The sequence below is a fragment of the Solanum stenotomum genome, chromosome 3 (assembly GCF_019186545.1).
Source record: "Solanum stenotomum isolate F172 chromosome 3, ASM1918654v1, whole genome shotgun sequence".
Lineage (NCBI taxonomy): Eukaryota > Viridiplantae > Streptophyta > Magnoliopsida > Solanales > Solanaceae > Solanum > Solanum stenotomum.
Genome location: NC_064284.1, coordinates 850,990 through 861,614, shown reverse-complemented (window position 1 = coordinate 861,614; position 10,625 = coordinate 850,990). Strand labels below are relative to the sequence as shown.

The following is a 10,625-nucleotide window of genomic DNA, read 5'->3' as shown; positions in this document are numbered from 1 at the left end:
TTAACCCTGTGGACAGAAAGTGGCAATTTCGGTAAGTAGCACCATTGGGAGGGGCATCAACGTAAAAACAAGTGCCGGCTCTCCGCAACATTTTCGGCCCTTTATAAAACAGAGTTGGCATCTTTTGGAAACGCAACCAATTAGCTTACAATTATACGTTTTCCGTCAAAACCAAAGAAAACCTCATTTTCTTGTTCTTGTGGCGAGAGAAACTCAAACATAAATCATGTGTGGCGGTTCTATAATCTCCGATTACGTAGACCCTAGCCGGACTTCTCGCCGGCTCACCGCCGAGTTGCTATGGGGTCGTTTCGATCTCAGTAAGAAGCAAAAAAATCCCAACAATTATCACTCTAAGCATTTGCGATCTGAAGTTGTTGATGACTTTGAGGCCGATTTTCAGGACTTCAAAGAGTTATCTGATGATGAGGATGTTGAAGTCGATGTCAAGCCATTTGCCTTCTCTGCTTCCAAACACTCTACTGGTATTAATTACTTGATTTCTATGGACTCTTCTAGTTTTTTTTCTGGCTTGAATTGAGATTTTGTGTCTGCTAGTGAAGTTGTTGTTGTATTATTTTGAATTTATTCAACTGGACAAAATGGTTAACTTTGGAAATGGGGGATCCAAGATGCTATTTTATTTTACTTAATTAGCTAAAAAGAAAAGAAAAATTAAACTAAATATCCTTTCACCTAGCTGATTAAAATAAAAATAGCCCGCAGATGTATAATCTATGTATATTGCCTAAAAAAGTAAATAGAAAATTTGTGTGAAGATTCCTGAAGAAAAATGTGTGGCATCTAAAAGGAGGAAGGTGACAAGATGCCATTTTTTTTTACTTGATTAGCTGAAATAATGATAAGTGCAGAAAAGGCATTCATGTTTTGAGAAGCCTTAAATCTACCTTTATTATTTAAGTTTCATGAACTTTCATGTATCAAATTTGACATAGTTTTGATGAATTTTGGTTGCTAACTTTATGAAATGCTTTTAAGACAATAGAAGAAGGTCATGTAAAATCGATCACAAATGTTGTTGTGTTGTTTGTTTGGATCAATATTTCCTGTCTAGATCCAATTTGATTGTTAAATGGTTACTTTGGGAAAAATTTCTATCGATGAACTCTCTTCCCTAAGAAACTGTTTCATCATGCTTACATAATAAAGTCCATCACTTTGATGATGATTTTTGGTAATAAGCTTAGATCTAGGCTTCTCAGTTCTGTAGGTTTTAATTTGGGGAGGTAGGCTTTAACATATGGGTTGAAACCTGGTATTTATAGCTCAAACCCTGTATATGTGAGAAATTCAATTACCAACACTTGAGACCTTTTTCCTAGAATTCAGAATCTATAAAGTTCAAATCTCTTTTATCATCATACCAAGAGAGATTTTGGAAGGCTTGATTTTGTGTAAGTTGTTGCCTTTAGCAATCTAGCACTAGTGTTATCAGCGAACATGTTCTGCGTGGTTGATTTGTAATTAAGTTTCTTATGTTTTATGGTTATTTATATAGCATGCTATTTGGTGGATTTATATATCAATGAAAATTTATGATGGATGAATGAAAAACTTAATAATTCATTTTATTTTCTGAAGGTTCCAAATCTTCGAAAACTGTTGATTCAGACAAGGATGCTGCTGATAAATCTTCTAAGAGAAAGAGGAAGAATCAGTATAGGGGAATCAGACAGAGACCTTGGGGCAAGTGGGCAGCTGAAATACGTGACCCAAGGAAAGGGGTTCGGGTCTGGCTGGGAACCTTCAATACTGCAGAAGAAGCTGCCAGAGCTTATGATATTGAGGCTAGGAAGATCAGAGGCAAGAAAGCTAAGGTAAATTTTCCCGATGAAGCTCCAGCACCTGCATCAAGACACACTGTTAAGGTGAATCCTCAGAAGGTCCTTCCTGAGGAGAGCCTGGATACACTTCAATCCGACTCAGCAATCATGAACAGCGTGGAGGATGACCATTATGATTCTTTCGGATTTTTTGAAGAGAAACCCATGATAAAGCAGTATGGATATGAGAATGGGAGCAGTGCTTCTGCAGATACGGGATTTGGCTCATTCGTCCCTTCAGTTGGTGGTGATATCTACTTCAACTCTGATGTAGGAAGCAACTCTTTTGAGTGCTCTGATTTTGGTTGGGGAGAGCCATGCTCCAGGACTCCGGAGATATCATCTGTTCTGTCAGCTGCTGTTGATAGTAATGAAGCTCAATTTGTTGAAGATGCCAATCCCCAGAAAAAGCTGAAATCGTGCACCAACAATCCCGTAGCTGATGATGGAAACACCGTTAACATGCTATCTGAAGAGCTTCCTGCTTTTGCACCCCAGATGAATTTCTTTCATCTCCCATATATGGAGGGAAATTGGGATGCATCAGTTGGTAACTTCCTCAACACAAGTGCAACTCAAAATGGTGAAAATGCTATGGACCTGTGGTCCTTTGATGATGTTCCTTCTTTAATGGGAGGTATCTTTTAAGTCAACATGCCTAAGTTTTGTAAATAAGGCTTCATGTGAGTGAGTTTTGCTGTTGTATAATGTACTTAGTGCAAATATTTGATATGTTAATTTGATCTCCGTTAACTTGTTCTTTTAGGTGTGTCTGCTGGTGGAAGAAGAATGATCCACAGAGAAACATGATTAAGCCATGGATTATGCACTCAATAGAGCAGTGCATAGGTAATTAGGTTTAATTAACTACTTACTAGAGATGTTAAATTTCAAGTTTTTCTTAAAAACAATTGGGCTGTATGGATTATGACAATTGATGAGACCTCGATGCTTGCTACAACGTTGCTTTTGGTGTTTACAAGTTACTTCATTCACATGGAACTATTCTTTCAATTCACTCATTTGCATGTGCAGACACCAATAAATAAATAATGCAACTTGGCAGACCTGAACTTATACGATGAGTACATTGGTGAATAAGCGTTGCCATTTTCTATGTCAGTCTATAGAGGATTCATCAATGTCTGTTGGAGCTCAATTTTCGAGATATTCCTTAATGTTTTTGCCCCACCTCTCATTGTTTGAATGAACTCTTATCTTCATTTGCAAGTGTTTTGGGGTGTAGATATTGTTCTTGTTAATATTAGTGTAATTGATTTTTGTAAAAATATATTGTACATTTTGTGGGAAAATGGATCTGGAACACGTTTATAGATGATTTCGATTTGTAAGTTAAAAGTGTGAATGTACATGCTGCAGTGTAATTTCTTTACTGGTGTGTAAACGCTACGTCTTTGTTATCAGTTTTTTTGAGAAGTGAAGGTGAGTTCAGAAATCATGTTAAAAGAGTCACTATCGACCTGCGTGAATTCAAATTAGTTGAAAAACCGGAAAGAAAAAGGTTAGTCGGCATGGTAAGAAAAGAAGGTACAGGTTAGGTAAAGACATGACTGGTGTGGGGGAGAGCTATTGGTGGGTAGGTGACATGGTTGTTGAGGTGAAAGCATTGGAAACGTGGGGAGCCTTAAAATTATGCAATTTCCTAATTATTTATTTTAACTATCTAGAATGGAAATAAATTAATTCAAATTTATATCACACTTAATTCATCAAAGAATATTTTCTATCGAAAACTCAATTGAAAATATAATATAGTATTGTACTTGGTGGTTTAATGATAAACGTGAAAGAAAAAGTTGTGGTGGTATGTCATTGTGTCAGGCAGATAGTTTTGGAGTTACATATGTGTCTGTCCGTGATCGTATGAAAGTAGTACAATAATTAGGAGTAAGCACGAGAGCCGGAGGTTCGTTTGTTATATGGACAAATATAAATAGTTATGGAACAAAAATTATTACATATTATTTTATCTTTTATTTGGTTAATAATTCTTGAATAAATTATACCAAAATTAATAATTAGTATCAAAATAAGTTATTATTTATGATGGAAAATAATAATAGTATTGGAATTAATTATCATGAGATAAAATAATGAAAATGACAACAAAAAAAAATGTTGAAGTCGCTCGAGCCATTTTTCCTACTAAATAAGGTGAAAGATATTTTTATAAACAAATAATGGTTATTTATAATATAATAAGTCAAACAGTCCATAAATGTATTTTGTAGGGGTTCCTACCATACTTTATAAGAAAAGGGTAATTGGTGGATATTCATGTTTAATGATGGATAATACGAGTTGATCCATATTTGACCTATTTAAATAATTGGATAACCAATCCATTTAACATGAGTTAGATCGAGCGATAACCATACATTTTATCCATTCTATCATACCTGCTCGCCTCCAATAACGCCATGTGTGCAAACATTTGCACCGATTTCTAACGAGTCATTTGCATTTTTACCCTATTTTGTAGTGGTCTTTAATTTATGTCCCCCATAACAAATAAATTTTAGTCAAACATAAATTTACATTTTCTTATCTTAATATTCTCTTCTATAATTATGCTCTGACATGACTTTAGTTTCTAAAGAACTTTGATTATCAAAAGACAGAAATTTTATGAATTCTAACATTAGCCCAGGTAAACCCAATTCAAGCGTATCTCAACCTGGCCCAACTCATTACCTTAGCTTAAGAACAAAGGTGGCGGAGAAAGTCCAAATAAAGAATTTAGAGCAAAAAAAGAGAGAAGAAGAAAGCAATTATTTAATTTTAAGTTGAAGAAAGGAATAGGATCAGAAAGACAGTGGTAGAAAGAAAAACATCACATTCCTCCTTACAATTGAAGGCTTCACTAATATTATAAAGACAAATTAAATACAAAACCACATTTAAGAGATATTAAACTAATTAAACCCATACCAAAATTCCAAATATGATTTGCTTCATTTCATGTCATGGATTATATTTCATATTATTATCAAGCATTTTCTTTCAAAAAATGCCTCTTCTTTCTTTTCACCTTCATATTCTTGATAGCCCTTTTGGTTGTGATTATTCCTTCCATCCTTTACTTAATCTTGAAGCCCCAAAATCCTAATTTCACTCTTCAAACATTAAAGGTACAATCTTACAACTTGAACGTCTCGAATTCAGGCTCCGACCCCCTATTTTCATCCGTGATAAGTCTGACACTGCTTGCGCAAAATCCTAATAAGGTTGGCATAAGATATAAACCGACGCGTTTTCACGTGTTTAATGAAGGAGTAGTGATTGGAATGATTCAAGTTCCTGCCTTTTATCAACCTCCTCGTAGTAATAACTTAACGTTGGAGACTCGAGCAATATTTTACTGCGTGAACGTTACACAAATTTTGTCTAATATTTCATTGCAACAAAATAGTTCCACAAAAAGTGTTACATTAGCAAGCATATTGGGTGATGTTAAAGCTCAAGTCAAACTTTTCAATGTCAACTTGCCTAAGGTGAAGGTTTGTACTTTTTCATTTGTCAAGTTAGTTCTTTCTTTCTTCCTTAGACAAAACGATTTTATGTAATTATCTTTTAACTGATCTGATAATGCTTTTTAATTTAAAAAAATTACGTTAGAAGTTAGATATAGAAGTTGAATTTTTATATTACTTGTGATTTCTAGTACTTATAATTGTATTTCCTGTTGCAATTTTGTGAAGCTGGCGATGGAATGCGCCATAAATATTGACCAGAACTATATTAAACTCAGTGACCAAATGGCCTACAACTTGAAAGCAGGAAAATCTAATACGGTATGGACGATTATTATATAGTTAATACTTTAAATTGATATTACGCATTGTTCATAATGTTAACACTCTATTTATTTTTTTCAATTTTCCAGATATCTCTTCCAATGAACAATATCAGGGGAAGTTTCTCCAATAAGTGCACTGCATCTATTTACATCTAAGGAACTGATACTTTGTACTCTAATACCTTTATTTTGTGTAAATGCAGTTTTGGATATTCTTAATTATTTGTTACGTACCAAGTAGTCCATTACGAGATTTAGAAAAGTATATATGTATAATTTGCTAGTAAAACGTGCGATTTTTAATAACATGTGAGAGATGTTTGAATTATAAGTCTGAATTCGACAGTCAAATTAAATGGTAGTTTCATGTCGTCGTCGGATTTTTTTTTAAACCAAACCAAAAAGTGTAAATAAGTAGTAAAGTTTATTTACAAGGAAAGAGTGCGACATCAATTAATTAGTCGTCAATCTACGCGGCTATTTCATCTATATATGTTGTTAAAATTTGTACGTTCTTAGTCCACTTTAATTTCTCAAAACAACTTTTTCCGGTCGTCATTACTTATTTTTAAAAATTATGGAGAAGGTTGAAAGATAAAGCAAAGTGGTGTTTAAACAAATATCAACGTGAATGAATTATTTCCTAAACAATGAATTGTCTAGGACCACCCACTCATAAGTCATATGTACGTTATAACCATGTAATTGTTTCGTTATTTATGAGCACTACATTATTGTAGAATGAATGAAATCCTTCTATCCTTAATTAGTGACTCGAAAGATTTCCCTTTAAATGAGGTCTATGCAGCTAGCTCATGAGATTTAACCGAGCTGTAGTGAATTTCGTGTTGGTGTGACCATTTTAATATTATACAAATTGTTACATATTCACATTGCCAATGCCACACTAAGTCTTTGCTGAAATGTACGACATTTGTGCCTAATTACTCATGGTCAATTAATGACCAGAGGCATAAGGCATATTGCTTTCTGAACGTTGGCAATGGAACGTTGGCATCTGCACGTTAGTGCATTTGTTGCCCTCAACTTTATTTCATTCTTTACTCCTTCATTATTCTTGTAACCTATGTAACTCCTAAGATCATTATCTTCCTATTCATTGCTAGGATGGAAAAAGAAATTGAACTAAGCCTAAAGAGCAATTGCTCTTGAACAGCTGGTTCTGTAGAACAGAGGAATTAAGAAGAGAAAGAGAGAGAACTGTTATTGATCTTTTACAATTGAATACCTTTACAATTGGGGTTGATCTCCTATTTATACACGTGAAGTAAAACAGACTCCCATAGTTAGTTATAACTAACTTGGCTACAGTGTTAACCGACTCACAACTAACACGTGCGACTCACATGACCCTAACCGAACTAACGACTTATTTATTAATTGGCACATATCAATACTTCCCCCTTGAGACCATCCTTGTCCTCAAGGATGAAAAGAAGGGAACTGTTGAATGAATGACTGGTAATCCTCCCAGGTACTGTCTTCCTCAGCCGTGTTAAACCACTTGATCAACAATTGAGTAAGTGGTTTGCCATGTCGTTTGATCAATCGCCTGTCAAGAATAGCTTCTGGTGCCAGCAACACATGTCCATCATCTGAGCGAACCAAAGGTAGAACATCAGAAGCAGTGTGGTCGCCCAACTTCCTCTTGAGCTGAGAGCTATGGAAGGTAGGATGGACCTTAGCATTAGAGGGCAAATCGAGAGTATAAGCAACAGAACCCACTCTTGCTATGATTTGAAAAGGTCCAAAAAACTTTGCAGCCAACTTCTGGAAGGTGTGGGCTTTCAATGATACTTGTCTGTATGGCTGTAACTTCACATATACCCAATCTCCTACTGCATACTCCCTTTCAGTCCTCCCTTTATTAGCCTGTGTTTTCATCCTGTTCTGAGCTCGTGCCAAATGAGACTTGAGACTCCTTAGAGTAGCCTCCCTAGCTTGTAGACTTCTATCCACTAGATCCAACTTAGATTCAAATGCCATGTAAGGAAGAAGGGGTGGCGGTTTCTGTCCATAAACCACCTCATAGGGGGTTAAGTTGATAGAGGTGTGGAAGGTGGTGTTATACCACCATTCAGCCAATGAGAGCCATTGCGGCCATTCTTTAGGCTTATCAAAAGTCATACATCTTAGATATCCTTCTAAACACCTGTTAACCACTTCAGTTTGGCCATCAGTTTGTGGGTGGTAGGCAGTTGAAGTGAGAAGAGACACCTTCTGCAGTCTAAACAACTCCTTCCAAAATTTGCTAGTGAACACAACATCTCTGTCAGATACAATTGTCTTGGGCATGCCATGAAGTTTGAACACCCCATCCATAAACAACTGAGCCACCTCTAGAGCTGTGTAGGGATGCTTTAAGGCCATAAAGTGGGCAGCTTTACTCAGTCTATCAACCACCACAAAAATAGCTTCTTTGCCTGCAGCCTTAGGAAGACCCTCAATGAAGTCCATGGAAATATCTTGCCACACCTTATCAGGAATAGGCAAAGGTTGTAGCAGGCCAAGGTATGCAACATTCTCACCTTTACATTGTTGACAAACTGCACAGTGCCTAACAAATGAATAAACATCAGGTTTCATTCCTTTCCAGAAGAAATCCTGCTTTAATCTTTGTAGAATCGCCCTCATGCCGGAATGACCACCTCTAGAACTGGTGTGATAGAAATCCATCAGGTTTTTCTTCAGAGTAGGGACAGAGCCTACTATTATCTTGCCCTTCCTACTTAACAGCCCAGCATGAAACTTAAAATAAGGCTTATGACCTCCCGCTCCTTGAATCTGATGGATCAACTTCTGTAAGAAAGGGTCCTGTGACCAAGAAGCCTTGACTGCTTCTAATAGTTGAGACTCCACTCCAGAGATACTGTTAAGCTGAACTAGATCATCCTTCCTTGAAAGGGCATCGACCACCACATTATCTTTCCCTTTCTTATAATCAATAGAATAGTCATAGCCAAGCAGCTTAATCAACCACTTCTGCTGACTTGGTGTAGTAATTCTCTGTTCTAACAGGTACTTTAGGCTATGGTGATCAGTCTTAATCACAAAGGGTCTGCCCAATAGGTATGGTCTCCATTTCTGTACCGCAGATACCAATGCAAGTAACTCTCTCTCATATACTGATAATGCTTGATTCTTCGCACATAACCCTTGACTGAAAAAAGCAATTGGTCTATTGTCTTGAAGCAACACAGCGCCAATCCCTCCTCCAGATGCATCAGTTTCTACCACAAAGCTCTTGGAAAAATTTGGGAGGGCCAACACAGGTGCTGAGGTAATGGCAACTTTCAGTTCTTCAAAGGCTGTAGAAGCTGCAGGATTCCAATGAAAAGTGCCCTTCTTAAGGAGATCATAAAGAGGTCTAGCAGTGATCCCAAAACCCTGTATAAATCTTCTATAGTAACCAGCAAGGCCAAGGAACCCCCTCAAGGCCTTAAGATTAATTGGTTGAGGCCAATTCAGCACTGCTTCCACCTTATGGGTATCCATAGCTACTCCTGATTCAGAAATAATGTGGCCGAGGTAGTCAATCTGCTGAGCACCAAAGACACATTTGCTCTTCTTCACAAACAACACATGGGATCTCAGTATCCTGAAAGTTTCCCTTAAGTGAGACAAGTGAGCATTCCAGCTTTGGCTATAGACTAGAATATCATCAAAAAATACAAGTATGAATTTTCTGAGATGTGGTTGAAAAATCTGGTTCATGAGGCTCTGAAATGTGGAAGGGGCATTGGTTAAGCCAAAAGGCATGACCATAAATTCATAATGGCCCTGATGTGTTCTAAATGCAGTTTTTGGGATATCAGATTCAAACATCCTGATCTGATGGTAGCCAGATCTTAAATCCAATTTAGAAAAATACTTAGCACCATGGAGTTCATCCAATAACTCTTCAATCACTGGAATAGGGAATTTATCTTTCACAGTATGGCTATTCAATTCTCTATAGTCTACACACATTCTCCAAGTACCATTTTTTTTCTTCACCATGACAATAGGTGAGGAGTAGGGACTGGTACTATGTCTACTTACCCCCGAGTGAAGCATGTCCTCCACCATTTTCTCAATTTCATCCTTTTGTACTGTAGGATATCTGTATGGTCTAATGTTTATAGGAGATGTCCCATCTTGCAACACAATCTTGTGATCGTGGAGTCGAGATGGTGGTAGGTCTTTGGGAACTTCGAACAAATCACTATATTCCTCTAAGATGCACTCCAGATCATTAACCCCTTCTACATCACTGTCTGGAACTGCCTCAATTGATAACAGGCTCTCATTTTCCTCCTCTTTATAAACCCCAAACGAAATCATACAAAGCTCTGCTGGTTTTGCTAGCAACTTGTCCATGTTGTCCTGATGAACCATTTTTACTGCAGCAGGTTGTATTCCTCTTAAGGAAATTTTGCGCCCCATAATAGTGAACTCCATTTTTAGCCTCCTAAAATTCCACATAATGTCTCCTAATGTTATTAGCCACTGAATTCCCAAAACCATGTTGCATCCACCAATAGGCAAAACTAACATGTCAGAATCAAATGAAACCCCTTGCATTTTCCAATCCAATTTCTTGCACACATAATTGCTCTGGATTTTCTTGCCATCAGCAACCGATACAGCAAAAGGTGAGATAGCTATCATCACACACCCCAGCTTCTTTGCTGTATTCAAGTCAAGGAAATTGTGTGTGCTGCCCGTATCAATCAACACATGCACTGCCTTGCCCTTCACCGACACAGTAACTCGCATGGTTCTAAAATCATGGGATCCGTTCATAGCATGTACAGATACATGAGGTAAAATGGCCCCTTCATTATCAGTCTCTAGGCCTTGACCAATCATGGTCAAAAATTCAGCAGGGTCTACCATTATGTCCTCCTCTATTTCTTTGGGTTCGCCTTCTCCTTCTTCTACTTCCATGTAGAATAGTT

General features: G+C 37.0%; 2 protein-coding genes across 6 annotated transcripts; both read left to right on the top strand.

Moving 5' to 3' along the window:
• Positions 1–134: 134 nt before the first annotated feature.
• On the top strand, positions 135–3,237 carry LOC125857480 (ethylene-responsive transcription factor RAP2-12-like). Of its 5 annotated transcripts, none has more exons than XM_049537085.1 (4): positions 139–485; positions 1,603–2,481; positions 2,611–2,693; positions 2,880–3,237. In XM_049537085.1, exons 1-3 carry the CDS (start codon positions 227–229, stop codon positions 2,652–2,654), a joined length of 1,182 nt encoding a protein of 393 aa, XP_049393042.1. In that variant the 5' UTR covers positions 139–226; the 3' UTR covers positions 2,655–2,693; positions 2,880–3,237. The 5 variants fall into 5 exon arrangements, 4 of the variants coding, with proteins under 4 accessions (XP_049393043.1, XP_049393042.1, XP_049393041.1 ...); XR_007445669.1 differs by having other exon boundaries at positions 140–485; positions 1,603–2,527; XM_049537086.1 differs by having other exon boundaries at positions 135–485; positions 1,633–2,481; positions 2,611–3,237.
• Positions 3,238–4,841: 1,604 nt separating this feature from the next.
• Positions 4,842–5,906, top strand: LOC125857489 (uncharacterized). Its single transcript, XM_049537094.1, has 3 exons — positions 4,842–5,365; positions 5,567–5,659; positions 5,752–5,906. The coding sequence occupies exons 1-3, from the start codon at positions 5,153–5,155 to the stop codon at positions 5,818–5,820; spliced, it is 375 nt and encodes a 124-aa protein (XP_049393051.1). The 5' UTR covers positions 4,842–5,152; the 3' UTR covers positions 5,821–5,906.
• The last annotated feature ends 4,719 nt before the right edge of the window (positions 5,907–10,625 follow it).